This window comes from Cyrtonyx montezumae, unplaced genomic scaffold (genome assembly GCF_038088225.1).
Source record: "Cyrtonyx montezumae isolate F1298 unplaced genomic scaffold, pur_monq_1.0 scaffold_3, whole genome shotgun sequence".
NCBI classification, from domain to species: Eukaryota; Metazoa; Chordata; class Aves; order Galliformes; family Odontophoridae; genus Cyrtonyx; species Cyrtonyx montezumae.
In genome coordinates, this window is record NW_027072034.1 from 43,378,302 (window position 1) to 43,398,107 (window position 19,806).

At 45.2% G+C, this 19,806-nt stretch overlaps 1 protein-coding gene across 1 annotated transcript in view; it reads right to left on the reverse strand.

Moving 5' to 3' along the window:
• Nucleotides 1-10,517, reverse strand: part of GPM6B (glycoprotein M6B) — a 103,305-nt gene extending 92,788 nt beyond the window's left edge. The window contains exon 1 of the mRNA XM_065741404.1: nt 10,366-10,517. Within this exon, the coding sequence (XP_065597476.1) occupies nt 10,366-10,369 (4 nt within the window). The 5' untranslated portion in view covers nt 10,370-10,517. The remainder of the gene's footprint in view (nt 1-10,365) is intronic.
• Between the last annotated feature and the right edge of the window lie 9,289 nt (nt 10,518-19,806).

The window sequence follows — 19,806 nt, forward strand, 5'->3', positions numbered from 1 at the left end:
AATGCAATATTGGGGGGCTGGACTCGATGATCTCTTGAGGTTCCTTCCAACCCCTATGATTCTATGATTCCTACAAGTTCTGCTTTGTTTTCTAAGCATTTCTGTTGTCCCTGTTCTGGAAGGTCTGGTCTGCCGAGGACTAGCGATCTCCCCACACTAGGGCCACTTCCACAAAGACACCAATATGGGGATGTAGAAAATGGCAAAATGGTGTTTAATAAGGCACGACAGTTCTTTATATACATATCCTGCTTCGTTTATGCCCCTTAAGCACGCATCACACATCACTCTGAGTAGGGGAGGTCCTATCGCGTCACATCCCGATGCCCCAGCCACGCCTAATATAACACATTTCAGACAACATGCCATAGTGTTCCTTTTCACACCCCATTTTCTTCATCTGCAGCTGTGTCTTTCTAGAGTTTGGCTCTTATGAGGCAGTGGCAGCCATCAGTGAGCCCAGCAGTTTGCACCACTGCCTCAACAGCGTCCCACCCCGGTGTGAGGTATGGGTTGGCCAAGCCCCTCCTGTCCCTACAGAGATGAATGGCCTCAGTCAGGTGCTAACAGGTGCTACCTAGATGATATTACTGAAGGGAAGGGAAAGATTTCACAAAGTAAAATGCATTAGAGTCAATAACCATGCCCTAATTCAAACCAGGCTCTTCTAAATCCGTTCAGGTTAATTTTAATTACTATACAGCTCTTTCTGGGCATAAGCCAAAGGGGTTCACAGCAGAAACGCAGCAATCACTTAGGAGGCAGGAAGCTGCTGTGCTGATTCTATAAGCATCATGACCTGAATTAATTAGTACGTAGTGCCTCACGTTTACTCAAATCGTCTCCAGCTTCTACAGTCCTGATCTCATGTTGACGGTCACCACAGCTACAAGGGAAACAAAGGGCAGTGGTAAAACCTCCCCTTGAACAGAGGGAAGTTTAGCATTACTGTACCAACCATAACAGGAAAGAAGCTACACAGCTTTGGCAGAGCACCACCAGACATCCGCACTGAGCAACTCTCGCCCCACTGGGTACAAGGGTGTTGTGATTGACATCAAATGCAAAGCCACCACCTCCACAGGGCTTACTGTAAATGTAGGGTATGTCAAGAGCATACACAAACACACTGAAGATTGCTTTATCTAATGGTACTGTTAGGTCTGGAAAAAAAAATAAAAGCCAATTCCGTTGCTTTCAGGCAATAATATGCATAAAGCAGCCACTAAGAGAAGAAAAACTAGCTTTATTTCACACTCAGTCCAGAAAGGATGTATAGTACAACCATCCTCCAAACCCCAGATCTCAATACTTACATGCTGTTGAGCACCCACACGAGCCCCTGATCACCCACACCACTGATGCTGGCAGCGAGTACTCAGATAAAGATGGCTGTAATCCTGCTCTCTTCTCATCCTTCATGTTCTGTATCATTAACTTCAGTGCTTAAGAGAAACACAGCTGTCTTGGCAGGTCATGGTCAAGGAAGAAAGACGGTTTTGAAGATAATAAGAGCAAAAGCTCCTTAAAAGCCTTGATGACCTAGGGGAGGGATTTAAAATTAATTGCCAGCATCTCCTGGCAGGAAGCACCAGCACGGTATGTCCTGCATGCCCTGGAATTCAGGCCGCTGTCAGCAGGGTGCTCCCCACAGCCGTCCTCTGCAGGACAGACAGAGGTACACAGCAGCTGTCCTGCCTGAAGGCTTTAAGCATCACAGCTTTGGCTTCCACCAGAAGAGGAAGGATTCTGATGGAAGTCCACTTGTGACTACAGAAGACATGTGACAGTCCACAAGCCAAATCCTGAACATCCTCAGTCTCCATGTAGCAGTTAGGATCAATTCAGATTTGGGATACCGCTGTGATGTCAGCAAGTTAGCCTGGCAGCAAGAAAATACTACCAACACAGTAAATAAAGGCAATCATTTTTTCTCCTGTGCTTAAACTTGACTGAGGAGAAGAAATCTCTTTCCATAAAGATATAACAGTCTGATGCAAACACCAAGCACAAGTCTTGGAGCAATGAAACATATGCAAGGAAAAGCTTGACATATTTTCTGAGCAAGACAACAGAAAACACTTCATTTACAAGGTACATGCCCTAACAGAAGGGACATTTCACACGTACAGAAGAAGGCAGACTACTGACCAGGTGGAAAGTGGGCACAGCAGTCACACTTTTCCTGATGAAAGCAAAAAGGCATGTTTTCCTCCTACTGTTCTTACCACCGTCTTCCCTAAAAAACAAAGAGTTAAGGAACAAATATTTCCTTGAGGATGACAGTAGGTGAGAACTTAAGCAGGCATGACTGCATTGTCTGAATTTCCAAACCTTCATTATACCAGAGGAAAGAGAAAGGAACACTTCAGGATTTCACATGGTGGCTAGTAACTACCTCCCTCCTGTGTGTCCCTATGAAGCCCATGGTAGGAGCCCCCCAAGGAGTTCTGCACAGGGACTCATTTAGCACACGAGAGCAAAAATGGAGCTACATTTCCAAGCAACTGCTGGGTGGTCTTTATAAATAAATAATAATAATAAAAAAAATATTTGGTTGTTGTTTGTTTGTTTTAAAAACAACTCAGGGATTTATTTCCATTCTCATCCCTCAGTTAAATTGTGAAATCATAAAATCATAGAACTGTTTGATTTGGAAAGGATCTTTAAAGGTCATCTAGTCCAACTACCCTCTTTTCAACCATTTTGAAAAAAAAAAACAACAGAATATTCCCAATTCTCCAACTCATTTGAACAGAATTCTTTCTAAGGAGCGAGGTAGACTTCTGGAAGTTTAATTCCATTACTGTGGAGGATCATTCTTCACACAAGAAACAGCAATCTTGTCTGAGATTGACTAATACAGCATTAAAAAAAAGTTTTCTCAACCGAAAGCATTTTATCAGCAGAAGAAACAGAAGTGCTGACTGTGAATATGGTAGTACATTCCTCATTTCTTTTCTTTGTATGCTCTTTCAACAACAGAAAAGATTCAGCATACAGTAATTAACATATTTATACACTGGGCTTTAACAGCAGCTGGGGCATCCCCATTAACCTTGGCAACCACACTTAATATTCCATATGCACCAATGCCCTCCAGATACTGCAGCAAGAGAAACCCAGGCCCTCAACAGCCCTCCAGGAAATCACTTCATTTTGATTTAAGAGAGCATCTTCTGACATTCTGTTTATTTTAAATCAGTTTCTTCCAATCTTCCCACTGTTTTCTTTCTCCAACAGGGGTACACTGCATACTTTGAAGCAGATGACAGCTAGCAGCTATCACAGAGAGCTGTCCTCCACAGAAAGCATATCTGCACGTGCCAAGTGCATCACCTGCCTGTGCCACAGCAGCTCCCACCTACTGCTCGTGGCACACGCGTGTGAACACATCAAGTGCCTTGGCCACCAGTCTGCTGAGAGAGCATTCAATGGAGGATCGAGTGTCGACACAAAATCGTCCAAAAGCAGGAGGAGACAGATCAGACAAAATCTGCCACTATGCGATGAAAAGCAACGAGGAAAACAAAACCATGGAACTACTACACCAGGGAGTATGCTTACTCACATTGTAACTGAGGGATGGGTATGAGCCAGAAGCAGAAACAAACAAAACCAGTGGTCTCCAGGAAAGGAGCATTTAAGAGTACCTATCAAAAAAGCAAGGATAATAGGGACTGAGAACAGCTTACCCACAGGCATACACCCTGCCCACAAACCTCAAAAGAGAAGCAGATTAGGAGGGAAGAACAAGGCTTGACCATGAGGTCCAATGCTTCTTCCTCTCTGTGAGAAACAGCCTAACCCACGCCAGAGAGCTGATTGTAATGGGGAACACACATGACTGCTTGCAAGACAACTGCCATAGGAAGCCCCTGAAAATCCAGTTAAAGTTTTACAAGAAAAAAAAAGATCATTTTAATGGAACCTACACACCATTTGAAGCTAAAATGATTCCAGTCTTGACGAAAGCTGCCACCTTGTTCGTACTTTCTTTTATTTCCACCCACTCCTCAAACAGTTACCTTCAGTCTGTCATGGCTGCTCTAAATTATTAGCACTTTCAAGTGACTTTTCTGCTTCCTGATTCTTTTCTGCCTCTCTGAGAGGAATAAGAGGAATCCGATATGTGGTAGATTATCGTGAGTTCTCAAACGTGGTACTGCAAGCGTATTAATGGCAGGTAAGACCAAAAAACCTCGGAGCAGAATTGGTGGAGGAAGTTAAAGACAGAATATCTACTGTAGGCTTTCTATAGCTCAAGTTTGAGGAGAAATACAGGTATTTTCAAACAAAATAATTAAAGGGGGAACTAAAAATAACAGGCTATAAAAACAAAATTACTTACCCAGCTATTTTTCATGCCAAGTCATTATTTAAGTTCCTAGACGCTAGCTGAAATGTGGGATTTTCATCATACAAATACTGTGCACAAGAAATTGCCATTTTCATTTCAGCCTGGAATAGGCAGCCCTGGCCAAATCAGTCAAGTATAGCAAAGCCCTCTCATTGTACTTGCTTACATCAAATTCTGGTTTAATGGAACATTTATCAGCTTTAGCACCTAGTAACTTCATTGGCTGGGAAGCAGGCAATAACAGATTACGCAACGGCTTTTGTTATATTCCCCTGGTGTGGTATGAGAAATATCTCAGAGATTTCCAGAGTCCTGGCTTTCGCACCAGCCCCCGTCACAGATCCGGAGCAGATGTTGTAGGAAGTGCTGTTGTTTGGGCCACCTTGCAAACTGTGGGCTCTTGACAGATGTGCTGGAGCAGCTCCCTGCGCCTGTACCATGAATTCTCGGCCTCATGTACTCCCACTAGTCAGCTCTTACTCCCAAAGTTTTGGCTTCTTTTTGTAACGCATGCCTAAGCAGCTCGAGAAAAGCATCTGATTTCCCACGAGGGAAGTTCCATGTGGCAAACTTGTTTTCAGCTGTGCTCCTTGCAAATACAACAACACTTCTTACACTTCTGTTCGAGGGAGGGAATGACATTTATGTCAACACAGTTTGAGTGATATAAGCATTAGTTTACATATAAACAACAGTCATCTGATGTCTTTGAAAAGTTCTTGAAGAGAAAAAAAAAAACAACCAAGAAAAACCATGGCCCTTTAATATAAAGCATCGAAGATCTAGACCATGGCATTTTGTACGCATGATGTGTTCATTTCTTTCCTGCAGCAAATCCCAAGTGAAGTTCCTAGAACCTAGCATTTAAGAAGCTTTAAAAAGACATCTTATCTTGAACAAGACACTATCTTTGGTTTCAAAAATCACAGAATCTTTAGTTTGGAAGGGACCTCAAAGCCCACCCAGCCCCAACCCCTGCCATGGGCAGGGCTGTCCCCGGCCCCATCCAACCTGGCCTTGAGCACCTCCAGGGATGGGGCACCCACAGCTCTCACCACCCTCTGAGTAAAGAATTTCCTCCTAACACCTAACCTAAATCCCCCCTCTTTTAGTTTAAAGCCATTTTCCCTTTTCCAGTCACTAACTGCCTGGGTAAAAACTCAGTCTCCCTCCTGCATATAAGTTCCCTTCAAGTACTGGAAGCCACAATGAGGTCTCCCTGGGGCCTTCTCTAGGCTAAACAAGCACAGCTCCCTCAGCCTTTCTTCATCGGAGAGGTACTCCAGCCCTCTGATCATCTTCGTGATCTGAAACAGCTGGACCCATTCCAACAGCTCTGCATTATTCCTGTGCTAGGGCCCCAGGCCTGGATGCAGAACACCAGGTGAGGCCTTAAGAAGGCAGATCAGTGGGGTGCAATCCCCTCCCCCTCTGCTGGCCACCCCTCTTCGGATGGAACCCAGTCTCCGTTGGCCTCCCAGGCCTCAAGCACACACTCCTGGCTCACATCAAGCTTTTCATTTGTGGTGCACCAGAGAGCAAAACACCCGTAAACCTCGAGAATTTAAAATCTCAGTGTAAAATCTCTCTTGAAAAGAAGCCAAGTTTCAAGACCACCAAGCCTCCCTTGGCAGCTTTGTTCCCACTTGCTCTGCAGTTTATCTTGTGCACACTCCCGATATCTCAGGATTAGAAGCCTCAAAGAATTTTCTAGAGTGCAAGCTGACAAAAATGCACATTACAAGGTAGAGTCAAAAATATATTGGAGAGCCCAAGTTAGCTCCCACTTTCTGGCAGGATGAGGAAGGCAGATTCTTCCTTGATTAGCCATCAGCAGCAGGCTCCATAGCTCCAGCCCAGCAAACACTGATAAACTCAAATATATGTTTCCAATATTAACAAAACCAGCAGGCTGCTCAAAACATAATCCTCCTCTGGCCGCATTCCCACCATTTATTCTGTTTCCCAAATCTCCCTGGACACCAGATCAGCCGTACTCTTAATACCAGGTGTCCTCCCTAGCCAGCAGCACCCAAACCAGCAGCAGAAAGGCAGTGCCTTTTCTATGCTCTCATTCAAACACTAAAACAAACCAACAAAAAAACCCCACATAAAATTATGAGAGCTGTATCTTAAATCAAATATCCAATTCAGTTTGCACCTTCAAGAAGTTCGACCTTCTTCATGATTCACATCCCCACTACTGTGAATCACACTCCTTTTCAAAATTCTTCCACCCCAAGCCAAAAAAACACCAACCCAAACACAAAGCATAAATACATTCCCAAAAGTCATTTTCTTTACGTATTCCTGCAGGCTAAAATTTCCAAGCACCACGTACATTCAAGTATCAAAGAGTAAAACAAACACACAAATGGTGCACAGCGAAGCACCATTTTGCACCACTCAATGGCTCTGATTCAAGCACATTTTCCTATTAATGAAACAAGCTTCATTCACATTTTGGAATTGCTGCTAGTCAAACAGCTTAAAAAAAGATGGAGAACAAAACATCTTGAATTCTCAAAGTTCTCTACACAGCTTGTGAATGTTTCCCAAGCCACAATTTTCTACTGCAAGCTTTTGAGCCTAAAACCCAAAGAGACAAATAATTATGGAGAAGGAGACTGCCAAAGCACCAGAACAGCACAGCAAATGAAAGCAGCAGAGCAGTGAGCACTAAGCAGGACACGATGAGAGCTGTTACAGTGAGTGGTCAACCTCCCATTGCAACCACTGCTTTGTGCTGTGCTTACACGGGATGGTAATGGGACACGCTGAAGGGCACAGCTAAGCCAAGGCCCCCACCACCACAAGATCATGTCTAATTGCAGAAGAAAGGCAAGGAGAGGTCCAGGAGACTGGTACCCACCTCAGGCACTGTCACCTGGAGTCACTTCCTCCAGCCCACACTGCACTGCCTATAACCTGGATGATGTCACTGTACCACTCTACGCCTCTTGGGTCATCCTTCACCCACTATGGATATTTATGTTTGCAGCCTTCCCACTGCCAGCTTCTGGATCCACAGAGCCCAGCAGGCTCAGCTGAGACCAATGCATTTTGTTAAAACATCTCTGTTGTCCCCAGCTGTCAGAGACAGTTCCCCTTCCTTAGCCTTGCTCGCAACAGCTTGAAGCCAAGCTCACCTGCTCCAGCTCCCATCACTCCCAGCACTTCACAGTGGTCTGCCCCAAGTCTGTACCCTGGGAACATACACCTTGGAGCAAGGAAGGTGCTGCGACACCAAGCACAACAGTGCAAGACATAACAAGAGCAGTGCTTCTCTGTGTTCATTTTCAATTTATTTTAACTCGATCCAAAATACACTCAGGGATAATTCTTGATTTTAAGAGTAATGACTCTGGTAGCAACAGTCCTGAAAAACAATGGCTATTGAACAAATACCATACAAAAAAAAAATGATGTTTCCAATAACACAACTACTGGCAGAGCAGCACAGGAGCCAACCTGAGAAAAGACACCTGGCTAGAGAAATAATGCAATGATTTAAGTGCTTTAAACACTGGAGGTGACAAACGGGTTTTGGCTGGTTAAAGAAGGTCTAGAGATATACTGAAGGCAATGGGTAATTACACTCCTACTGCTCAGCTCTCGAGTGGATGAAATCCTTAACCCTGCACGTACTTTAGCAATGTAACATTTCCAGAGCTATCTGATGCATCACAATTCATGGAGTGGACAGCAGATATCCTGTATCACTGAACCAAGCACTTAGAGAGCAAGAGAGAACCCCTAAATAGGGTGAAACCCCCAAATTATTTAGGACACTGGGAAACAGTTGAAACACATAACACCTTCTTCTCCATCTCCTCCTCTGACAAGAAAGTTTACAGAGAGAAGGCAAATTTAAGCACTTTTCAACAGCCTTAAACAGGTCTTGTGGAGACAGGGAAAGGATGGCAGTGTAAAATTTTACACTTCTCTAGCTAAATATATTTAAGAGGTGCAAGATTTAATAGAATACAGACTACAAGACCACGTAATTGAAATCTAGCCATCCTTAATGACCGATACTAATCAGATTTTACTATTACCAGGACACAAAAGACTTCAGCTCCCGTCTGGACCAAGTAAATAGCTGACAAAAAGAACGAGGGCTGATTTTTTCTCAGGATTTGCCCCTAACTATTTATAAGAAGAAAGCCTGGCTTGTGGAATATCTGAACCTCCTTCAAAGATATTTTACAGCAAGGTGAGGACTCAGTTTTGTATGCTGAAAGGGCTCATAAGCTGCTTCTGAAGTTGAAAGGGATGGTCCGCGTGGGGCAAGGGCTATTGCTGGGATAGAGAAGCATCACTCCATGCTGCTGGAGCCCTGGGACCCCACAGGTTGGTGAGGGCCGCAGAGCAATCAAGGGCACAGTGCCCAAGGGGAGACAGGATGCAAACCCCACAGGACAGGCATCACTCCATCCCTGTCTGTAGCAGTTTGGTGGAGATGAAAGAAGAAAAGTTATACAATTATGGGATTACACAGTCATTCATGCACTGCTTGTCAAGGTTTTTAGGACAAAGCTGTTTTGGAGTTTTGGTTCATTTTGTAAAGCATTTCCCTCCACCTCCCAGGTGAGGCGCTGCAACATCAAGGCGGTTCTTGGAGCACAGGATTCACAAAGCACCATGGTAGTAACGACAACCCTTGAGTCAATGTGAACCATAAATACTGGTAACTACAACAAGCCCAACGTTTCAAAGCACTGAGAGAGCCAAAAGCCCAATGCACTCCATGGTGGCAGCTCCAAATAGGAAAAGAAATCAGTCACAGTGGGCCAGCCTCACACAAAAGTTTTGCACGAGTAAGGACAATTCAAAGGGTCCTAATTAGGACACATCCTCGTGATTGGGTTGGGAGACTGCACACCAGCCCTGGTCCCACAGCCCCAGCCATGGTGAGGCTGTTACACAACACACCAACAACGCACTGCATTCACCATGGACTGCTTTGCTGCTACAAAGGCTCCATTGCTGTGACCTCTGTTTGCAGCATCCCATCTAAGGATGTCCCCTCTCCCAGTGGGTTGCAGCACAGCCACCCATCAAGCCTGGAGCTGCTAAGCCAAGAAGTGGACAGGCATGGGACTTTGGGCCACTGTCACCAGTAAGGAGTTCAAAGCGTGCTGCCTTCTTTCCAGTCCTCTTTTCTCAGCTCTTTTGTGAAGGACAACACAGACACTGGGACACAACCTGTCTACTGCCTGCATGCCTAAGGCTGACAACTCATGAGGCTGTGCTGGGGTTCTTCTGAGACTTCAGCACAATAATACGGATTGGCTTCTTCAGGATGAGCCACCTTCGAAGGTCTGGAGCAGCATTTTGGTTTTGAGCCCCGAGTCACTTACAGAGCCGCACAGACCAAGCTATTTAACAAAAAGTAAACACCCACACCTCAAATAAGACGCTGTGATTCAGTGAATGCTCCTCTTTCCTTAACAACACACTCCCAACTTTTCTTCCCCTCCCATCCCGAGATCCCTCCAACATCAAACCACAGCAGCAAAGCAAAAGCCTATGTTAAGAGAAGGACAGGATGCTTCATTTAATATCAATTTCCGAAGTTTACACAGCACAAGCTGTCTAAGAAGTGACTGTGGGAACGCGCACATGAAACTCAAGCTTGCCACTTCGTAGGCACAATTCAGCCACTTGCTCAGCTGAGCAGCGGGAAGATGTGCACGGGGTGCTGGAAACTTCAGCAGAGCTCAACAACGGGGCCACAGTGCCGCAGGAGCCAGAGCCCAAACCGGCTAATAAGCACTCAGAAAGTAAGGAACGAGGTGATGCGAATTAATTTAACTAACTAACAACCGCAGGAATTCCGTCAGCGCCCCTCGGCTGGGTAATTAAATTCTCTTTTATCCCTTAATTAAAGCCGGAGGCAGCAACACATCGGCGCGCTGCTGCGGCGCCCGAAGGAGCCTTCAAAGCCCCGCCCGACCCCGAGCCCCCCGCACCTGCCTTCTCCTCCCGCCCGGCTCGCTTACCCATGGCTGGCTCCGGTCTCCCGAGCCGTGCGGGGCGCTGAGGGGAGCAAGAGGGCGTTCGCCGTGCCGGGCTGGGCTGGACTGCGCTGGGCGGGAAGCGCGACGGAGAGCAACGGCCGCAGCTCACACACTGCCGAGCTCCGCTCGCCTCGGGCGGCTGCGGCGCGGCCGGAGGGGCGGGGACGGCCCCGCCCGCACCGCCCGGGGGCCCGGCCCGGCTCCGCACGGCTCGGCCCGGGGCAGGGAGGCGGAGCGCCGCCCCGCGACAGCGCCGGGCAGTGCTGCTGCAGCACGAGGGTCTAGTGCCTCCGGGGGAAATGGGAGGGCGGCCATGAGAGCCAGCGCAGTGGGGTGGAGGCGTCTGCGGGTTCGTGGAAGCCTTCCACACCCAGGTGGAGTGGAGGCAGGAGGCGTTGTGTCGCCCAAGTGTGTCGTGTGCCAACAGGTGTGTGGCAGGGCAGCAAAGTCAGGGCTGCTTCCCAGCCATGCTTCCACTCTAATCCACCATTAAATTCAGGGGAGGTTCTGATCTAAATCTCCCCTCGTTTAGTTTGGAATCGTTTTCCCTTTTCCTGTCACAACTGCCTCCACTAAAGGGAGACTGTCCCTTCTTTTTTATAGCCCCTCTTTAAATGTCTCCACAGAACTTTGAACTCTTCTCCCAGCAGAGCCCAGTAAGCCATTTTACAGAGAGAGGAAAATACCATACCCAGTGTGGATGCTGTTCTCAGTCTTCTTGAAATGTAAAGGAAGTGAGCTACACAGCTTTGAAAAAAGAGATCATTATGGAAATGGCATATGACCCTTAGTGGCGCTAAATAGCACTGAAATCACTGAATTATTAAGATTGGAAAATACACATAAGATCATCTAGTCCAACTACCAACCCAACCCCACAGTTCCCACTAACCATGTCCCTCAGTGCCACTTCCACATGGTTCTTGAACACCTCCAGGGACAAAATCCAGAAGGAGCTGCAGGAAAGTGGTAACAGCACCCTGCCATGTACAAAGAGGAGCAGCTGATTCTGGTTCTGGCTGTACTTGTGGCCATGGGCACCCCTGCCCTGCAGAAAGACAAAGAGCCATCTTGCATTTCTGACCAACATGGCTGCTGAGTATGTGGGCTTGCTGCAAAGCACAGGAGAAGCATTCCTACAAGATGTGCGAAGGAGAGAGGCCTGCTCTCCTTGATGAGGCATCTCCAGGACTACTGCTTATTTTCCCTTCAGAGCACAGCAGAGATCAGCTGTCCAAATATTGGTCAAGGCTCTGCTGTCAATGGGGATTTCCAGTCACAGATCCTGAGTCTGGTGGGCAGAGGTGTGCAGGGCTGGGGTCAGGGCTTGCGACTCCTCCAGCAAAAGGGACAGCACTCAGCAAGGCCATGGAAGCAGGAATGTTCAGCTGGAGCTTCTGCAAGACTGCACGTCAGAACTATGGCACCTGCAGAATAGCTAATGGTCACATGAACTGTGCTCCACACCCTCATCTTGTATCCAATGCACAGTGGAGAGGAGAGGCAAGCAGAGGTATGCAGCTCCTTAGCAAGCTCTGGTGGCCTATTAACTCCTCTGTAGAAAGCTATGCTGGAAGTCAGGCTGATCCCACACTCCTGACTCCAGCAGGATCTGGTGCTGTTGGATCTGTAAAAGAGAAGGTGAAGGGTTGCAATTCTGCATTGATTGATGTAATTTACTGCCTACGCTGGGTGCTTGAAAACTTTTCTATAGCCTGGGTAACAAACCGCAAACATTTCTGTGTTTGCTAACAGTGGACTCAGTGGTTACTCACAAATATTTCTTCTGACTGCAGCATGAGCAGTGCCAATGGGCAGCAGTCATCTCCAATTTCCAGAGGGTTGGAGTATATAGGGAGCCACTCGTTATGCTTAGTTTTACAAAACCGCTGCAAATCTCCAAAACCATGTAAAAGCAGAGGCTTATTAGTCAGCCTCCCTTTCAATGCTAACAGAAGCATATTTTGGGTTTAAGGGAAGCAGAAGTGCTAACGTCCAATTTTAGTTCTCTGTGTTCTCTGTGGCCTTCCTCCATGGGTTTGGCACTACTCTCTGTCCTGAGCTCCTGAGATTCCCCACGCAGCCAAGGCCTGCTGGGGCCCTTCTCTCCTGTGTGATCTCCTGCTCACAGCAGCACTGCAGAAGCCATGGATGTTAAAGGGAAATAAGATGACAGTTGTATCCCTTCATACTGTCATCTGTGTGTGATGGAGCAGTGACCTTTTCGTGCTTTGAACTCAGCATCTCAGTGTAGATTAAGGAGAATGACTCACGCTCTCCTGTGTCATTTGTGCCTTTTATGTGAAGTTGATCTGCTTTAGACTGTGACTGTCGCTACCAAAGCCCTTTCTCAGTGCTCACTGCACTAGGCTGCTTGGAAAGTTCATACAGTAAAATGCTGAACAAAATGGTTTGGATCATTGGCCCCATGTACTCTGGGGAGAAAGAGGGAAAAGGAAGGATGAAAAGCAAGAAGTGATAGTTAGCCGGCATGTAGATGTCCTCCCCTGGAAATTGACATTCAGATAAAATAGCATATGGAATAAATATTCTTCAAAATCAAAACTGTTCCTTATTACCACGTAGGTCACATTTTCAGCAACCGCTCCTCAATATGTAAATAACAGCAGTGATTGCTTTAGAATAGATATAATTATATATTCAACAGAATGCATAATTTTTCCCAATGAACCGCAGTTAATTTTATCTGAAAATTAGTGATTACCATTTTGGTGTTAATTACAGAGTGCTAAATATGTCCTTAGTGTTAAGAGATAGACTTCTCTCCGTTTCATACAGCCCTCGTCAATTGTGAAATAGCTAACGTCACTTTGTGACTTTGAAGACAAAAAAAAATAAATAGAAGATATTGGAAATGAAGGATAAGGCTTCAATTGGGACTTTCAGCCACTCAGGAGTGGTCTTTCACTTAAAGGTTCTGCACGCTGGGCCTTACTTGCTCAGTATTTTGCTCTTTTGTGCACGGGTGTTCTGTGGCACAGACTGCCCAGGGAGGTGGTGGAGTCATTGTCCCTGGAGGTGTTCAGGAACCGTGTGGATGTGACCGAGAGGGACTTGGTCAGTGGGCATGATGTGATGGGTTGGAGGTTGGACTAGATGATCTTATAGATCTTCTCCAACCTTAATGATCCCATGATTCTATGAGAGATCTGAGTTTAGAGAGAGCTGCAGAAAGAGGACAGAAGAATCAGCCACAGTATTTCTTATTCTGGGTGCACACACTTCTATAACTTCACCTCTCTTCACTTTGTAGCTGGTAGGGAGCCATGCTGGAGGTAAAATGAGGTCTGAAAGTGGGTGGATGGTCTCAGTAAAGCATTATGTGGAGTGGGAAGCTTGTGAGTGAAAAGATCTTGAAGTCTGAAGCCTGTTATACAGAACAAACACAAGCTGGTATGAATTTCCTCCAAAGTGGAGCCCACCTGCTTTCATCCTCCCCTTGTGAATCGGTGAAACATGGATGGAAAACCCTGACAACTCCTCCTCCAAAGGAGGAGAGAAAAATCCGGCCCCCTCACAGTAAAATGATCCCAGTAAAGGCATTCTTCCGCAGGTTCCACTTTAAAACATTTAGGTTCAGAAATGAACTTGAGTTTGGCCAAAGATGTTGGACTTGGTCTAACAAGCTTGGGCATAAACATTTACTGGAGTGCTTTGCTAAGTTACTGCTGTGTTGTGAAGTAAGGATCCTGTGGGCTGGAGAGGCCACTCTACTGTCTTTAGAAGGAGCTGGCTCGGATGTATGAATTATCCGACACTTTGATTAGTACCAGAGGGGAGATCTGAATGTGGAATAGTTTGCAAATGGAGAAACCAGATGGGGGCAATATGCATACCCACACGACATTAGTATTCAACTTCAGAGCAACTTCTGTGTGAGCATATATGTGCTCATGGCAATATCCTGAAAATAATTGCATACATATGTACAACAGCCCCACCCCAGCAGTATCAATAGACTTAACCTAAGTTTTATGTTGAGTTGCAAATGAATGGAATAGACTTTATTTCAGGAGTGCTGAACACATGGCTGCCATCCAATAACTTCAGCATGGCACCCACCCAAGAAATTGCACTAAGGCAGCCTAATCAGGACAGGATTCCTGGCAAAAGCACATTTTGAGACAAGGCTCTCTCTCTTTTTCCAAAGTAGAAAACTCATTTGATGGCACTCACAGAGAGAAAGCATTTAAGAACATTCTCAGGTGCTTTTTTTAATTATTATTTTATATTTTTTGAAAACTGACTCAAAGAGCATGGAGGGAAAATTGCAGGACTCATTTTAACACTTCTCCTGGATCCAGTTGGACAGTGAAGCTTGAGTAACAGCCAGCTGATTTCATTTTGGTTCTCTCTTTTTTTTTTTCACTGCTGTCAATAGGGAAAAGCTCATAACTTACTACAGAACATTTTAATTCTGCTCTGTAAACATGAATGGTGCCTTAGACCTGAACGGTGTCAGAAAGCTGAATTAAATTCTCTCATAGTGGGCTACCCAGCTTTAGTTTTTCATTAATACACATTTCAAAATACTGGTTTGGGTTTTTGTAATTGTTTTGGTCTTTGTTTTTCCCCACTGTTTTATTGTTCCTGTACTACTTGTATTGCTTTGCACAGTTCAGTTCTTGCACATGGCTGTACCCAGAGATGTGGTCTGTGGCAAAAACGTGATACACTGGAGAAAAGATGGGAGTGATTCAGTAACTCAACAGCAGCAGCACAACTGACTGAGTGTGCCCAACAGCACAGTGCAAAGGGACTGCAGGAGATGGATGGCCTGGGCTGCCGCAGTCCTACAGGTACTTCACCAGTTGTTAACAAATGGGAATGAGATGACTCATGGAGTCATAAAATCACACAATAGCTTGGTTTGGAAGGGACCTTAAAGCCCATCCAGTTCCAGCCCCCTGCCATCTAGTAGATCAGGCTGCCCAGGGCCTCATCCAATTTGGCCTTTGACACCAGATCTATGAAGTGTGGTTTTAGAAGGAAAGTGTTGTTTCAGGTCTGCTGACATAATGGAAATGCTTATCCTCCTTCAGACTTCACAGCCAACCAAAAAACTTGCCAGAAATGTGACATTCAGAAATGTGAAAAATAGCGTAATTCTGGTCAGATGAGTGACAGCCCTCCAGGAAAGCCCAACGAGGATGAGAATGCAATGCAGTGAGATCAAGTTTGATGTTAAATCTTGGTTTTGGAAAGTTAGTTAGACATCTCACGTCCCAGACTAATACATATATTTAAAAGAATTATCCAAACATCTACTTTATACATAAACATTTTCTTCCTATTTTCCATCCAGATTTTTTTACAAATGCATGAAAGTATGATTAAAAATAAGAAAGCAGGACTCACTAGTCACTCATACACACACATTCTCCAATTTGAGAGACCAAAAAATAGATAAATGTGTAAAATTATCTTACATTAGTTATCATTTGGCTTTTCATTTGTAGCATACAGGTTGTAGAGGTTGTATTTTGGAAATGCAGATCTGTCTTAGGACCCTTGTTTATCTGATTCCTATTATCTTGGATATCATATTCAGCAAAAAGAAAAATAACAGTATTCCAAGAGAGGAATGTAATCAAACTTTAAGTAGAGCTACATAGACTACTGTCATACATGGTTTTGGATTCTTACTTCTCGTGCATTTTATTTTAAATTAAATTCAGGCTAAACCGAAGAGTTTTTTAGCCATCAGCCTACACCATTAGCTCTGGCCTCGTGTACTCAAAGGTAATAACAGAATCATAGAATGGTTTGAGTTGGAAGGAACGCTTAAAGGTCATCTAGTCCAACACCTCTGCAATGAACAGGGACACCTAGAGCCACATCAGGGTGCTCAGAGCTCTGTCCAGCCTGACTTTGAGTGTCTCCAGGGATGGCTTCCACCATCTCTCTGGGCAACTTATTCCAGTGCCTCACTGCCTTTACTGTCAACAAATTCTTCCTTATAACTGATCTAAATCACCCCTCTTTTAGTTTGAAAACATTTCCCCATGTCCTATCACAACAAAGGCAGCAGAATTGGACAGAAAAAGGTCCTATTGCAGCAGTTTCTATGGCACCAACTGCTGCTCCACCTGCAGCCCACGTAGGCACACCTCTGTACTGAGCAGGGACATGCTCTGGCCTGGTGGCCTTCCCTTTCCCCAGCAGTCCCACAGCCTTGGGGATCCATGCTGCAGAGCTTACGAATCCCAAAAGCAAAGCTGTCTCCACTAGAATAATGTGAGATATCCAGAGAGAGCAAGTGCTGCTGCTATGTAAAGAATTTATTAGCAGCAGGAATAGATGCCCATATCAGCACTTCACTGGTGGATAAATCAGTGGGTTTGCTAACAATGTTTCAGTTCTCTTGATTGAACTGGATTTGAAAGACAGAAATGCAGCTGCAGACTGAACTGCTTTATATGCCAAGAGAATACTGAGTAGCCAATCCCGAACATCCAGGGCTTCTGGGATGTGGGATAATGGGGATAATTTATATGGGATAATTTTGTTTTTGTTATTATTATTTTATATGCAAGCAAAATTATCAGTGCCTCCATCTAATCAGTTTCTGGATTGCAAATATTCCAGAGTTTAAACCTGTTTGTGTGAAAGAGAAACTTCTTTGTGTTTTAGCTGGGGTTAACACTAAATCTTGGTCCTGCAGCAGCTTGTGGGAGTTCTGTTATATTACATTTGTAACCTGTTTGGAGGATACCCAAACAGAAAATACTGGAATTGCCTGTGGTTATGAGTGGTATTGAGATAGGTCACATTACCTTATGCTATTACCTGCATGCTACATGTGCTGCCTTGGGCATACTTGGTGTTTCTTTCACATGCATGTCAGGTTCCTTTAACAGTAGCATTTCAGAGATGATCTGGCCAAGTGCCCTCATTTGCCTCTTCCCTGGTTGCTCTCTGGGGTTCCAGCCAGTAAATCCCCATGGGTTTTAAGCTCTAAATAGGCTGCTGCTCTCCCTCCTAGGGATCATGCTGAGCTGAAGTGGTGCCTGCTGGAAAAGTAGAAAATGGGATGCCAGCTGGCAAAGAGCGCTGAAAAGAGGGAAGAAAAGAGATAAAATGATTCTCAAATTGAGAAACTGCCTTAGCAACATCCTCATTTGTGGGGTGGGAATAGATCATGGTTGCCTGGATTGGTCTTTGAAATGGCTGAGCTCTTAAATCACAGTTATGCCTTTCTGACAGAGAGATGGAGTTGACAGAGATGCACTGTTGAGACACACTATAAACTCAACAGATGGATTGTGAAGCCCAGGCTCTATATCCAGTAGTTCTCCCATGAAGGGAAAAGTCTTTCAAAAGCTTCCCCTGGTGCTCAACAGGATCTTGGTTGCTTCACTGCGCTGCTACTTTAGAAAGGCTTTGGTCAGTAGTTTAAATAAGCAGGGATATTTACTGGAGGTGGTTGACTGAAGCCTGCCCAGAGAGGAGTTGGCAGTGATCCTCTTCCCACCCCTGGATCAGCAGGGAGGAAGTTTTGTGGTTCGACTGGGAAAAGAAGAGAGAGAGAAATCCTTCCTCCCTTGGCCAGCTCTGGGTTTGAGCTGTTAAGAGATACCAAAGGCAACACCGTGGTGAGGAGCCTGGCACCTTCTGCTGGAAGCTCTGAGGCTGCTGGAGGTACCTGCTCTTCTCTGGGCATATGGATTAGAACTTCTCATTTGCTCTGTTGGCTATCAGGTGTCTGGGCAACATTTCATCCTTTAAGTGTAGGAGACAGGAGCATAGGAGCTGAGGGAAGAGAAAGTGAAAAGTGTGTGTTGGGATGGAGGTAGACAAGCAAGGTGGGATCAAGAAGAATCACAGAATGGTTTGGGTTGCAAGGGACCTTTAAAATCATGAAGTTTCAACCCCTGCTATAGGCAGGGACACCTCCCTCTAGACAGTTGCCCAAAGCCCCATCCAGCCTGGCCTTGAATGCTTCCAGTGAGGGGGCATCCACAAACTCTCTGGGCAACCTGCTCCAGTGTCTCATCATCCTCACAGTAATTAATTTCCTCCTTATATCTAAATTTACCCTCTTCCAGTTCAAAACCATTTCCCCTTGTCCTGTCAACATATGCCTTTTATAAAGAGTTCCTTCCCAGCTTTCCTATAGGCCCCTTCAGGTACTGCAAGGCTGCTGTAGGGTCCACACATCACCTTCTCTTCTTCGTATGTGCAACGTGAAGTATTTATGTGTGCTGCTCTGCTGCAGAGCAAGGTCCCAGCAGTGCCATGGTGGGCTTTTGGTCCCGTTCTGAATTCACTGCCCCATGTGTTGCAGGAACACATGTGAAGTCCTTCCCTGACACCTCCTCTGAGAAGCCCTGCGGCTTCATCAGCACCAGGTTTTGAATTCATTTCAGGAAGGCTCCAGAAAGCATAGCTGTGCTGTGACAGAGAGGGTCCTTACTCCAGAACCAATCTCCTCTGCTACTAAAGGCAATAAAGAAAATTATGGCAAAAGAAGTACTCAGTGCTCATTCCTTTGCTTGTTCTGTCAGAAAGACCCCTCTTCAGGTCACCCACAACTCCAGTGTGAGGAGCCAAAACAAGTATCTCCACAGTGCATTAGTGCTTCTATAGAGTCCTTCTAAAGAGATTAGTTATTTGCCCTTCACTTGCGTTTTTTTACTAGGCAGAACTTCACTAGGAGAATGCCCTATGTTTCCCCTGTCAACAGCAGTTAAATCTTGTTTGGAAGGGCAAAACGAGCTTCCTTAGCGTAGTCTGGTGCCTTTGATAGCTCTTTTAGTCTCTCAATGTTAGCTGCATTATGCAAGACTAGCAAAATTAAATCCCTCTCTATGGCATGCCTATGGCTAAAGCTTTTTTCATGGTAAATATATTGATAACAATGAACTGTGCTGGTGGCTTGCATTACATGTGGAAACTGTTATTCCAGGCATAGACTGCAGTGTGATAGTCCCCCACCAGTGTAAAAGAATTGTTCCCTTCAGCCCAAGAAGCTACCCCATCCTACTGGAATAAAATATCCAGTAGTTTATAGTGTTTGAAACTTCAAATCGTATTTAAGAGTGGTAATGGAACCATTTTATTTAGCTAGTTTAACTTCCTTCATGCCAGGGTTTTGAAGTGGGAAATGATGTAAAACCACCATAATGCTAGAGAACCTAAAGCAGAATGTCAAAATCAATGTATCTTTCTTTCTGATTGAATCTTGGGCCTCTGATTCCTGCAATGGTTTACACTGAACCAAAGGAGATAAACCTTAACCACATAAACATGCTCCTTGGCACAGTGCCTACAAGCCTGTAAAGTTTCAACTACCACACATGAAGTAGAGATGTAGAAAGCAATAAGAAATCCTAGGATAAAGCCTTCTGTAGGTTTGCCAATCTTTTACGTTCAGCATGGAAAAAAATAAAAAAGCACACT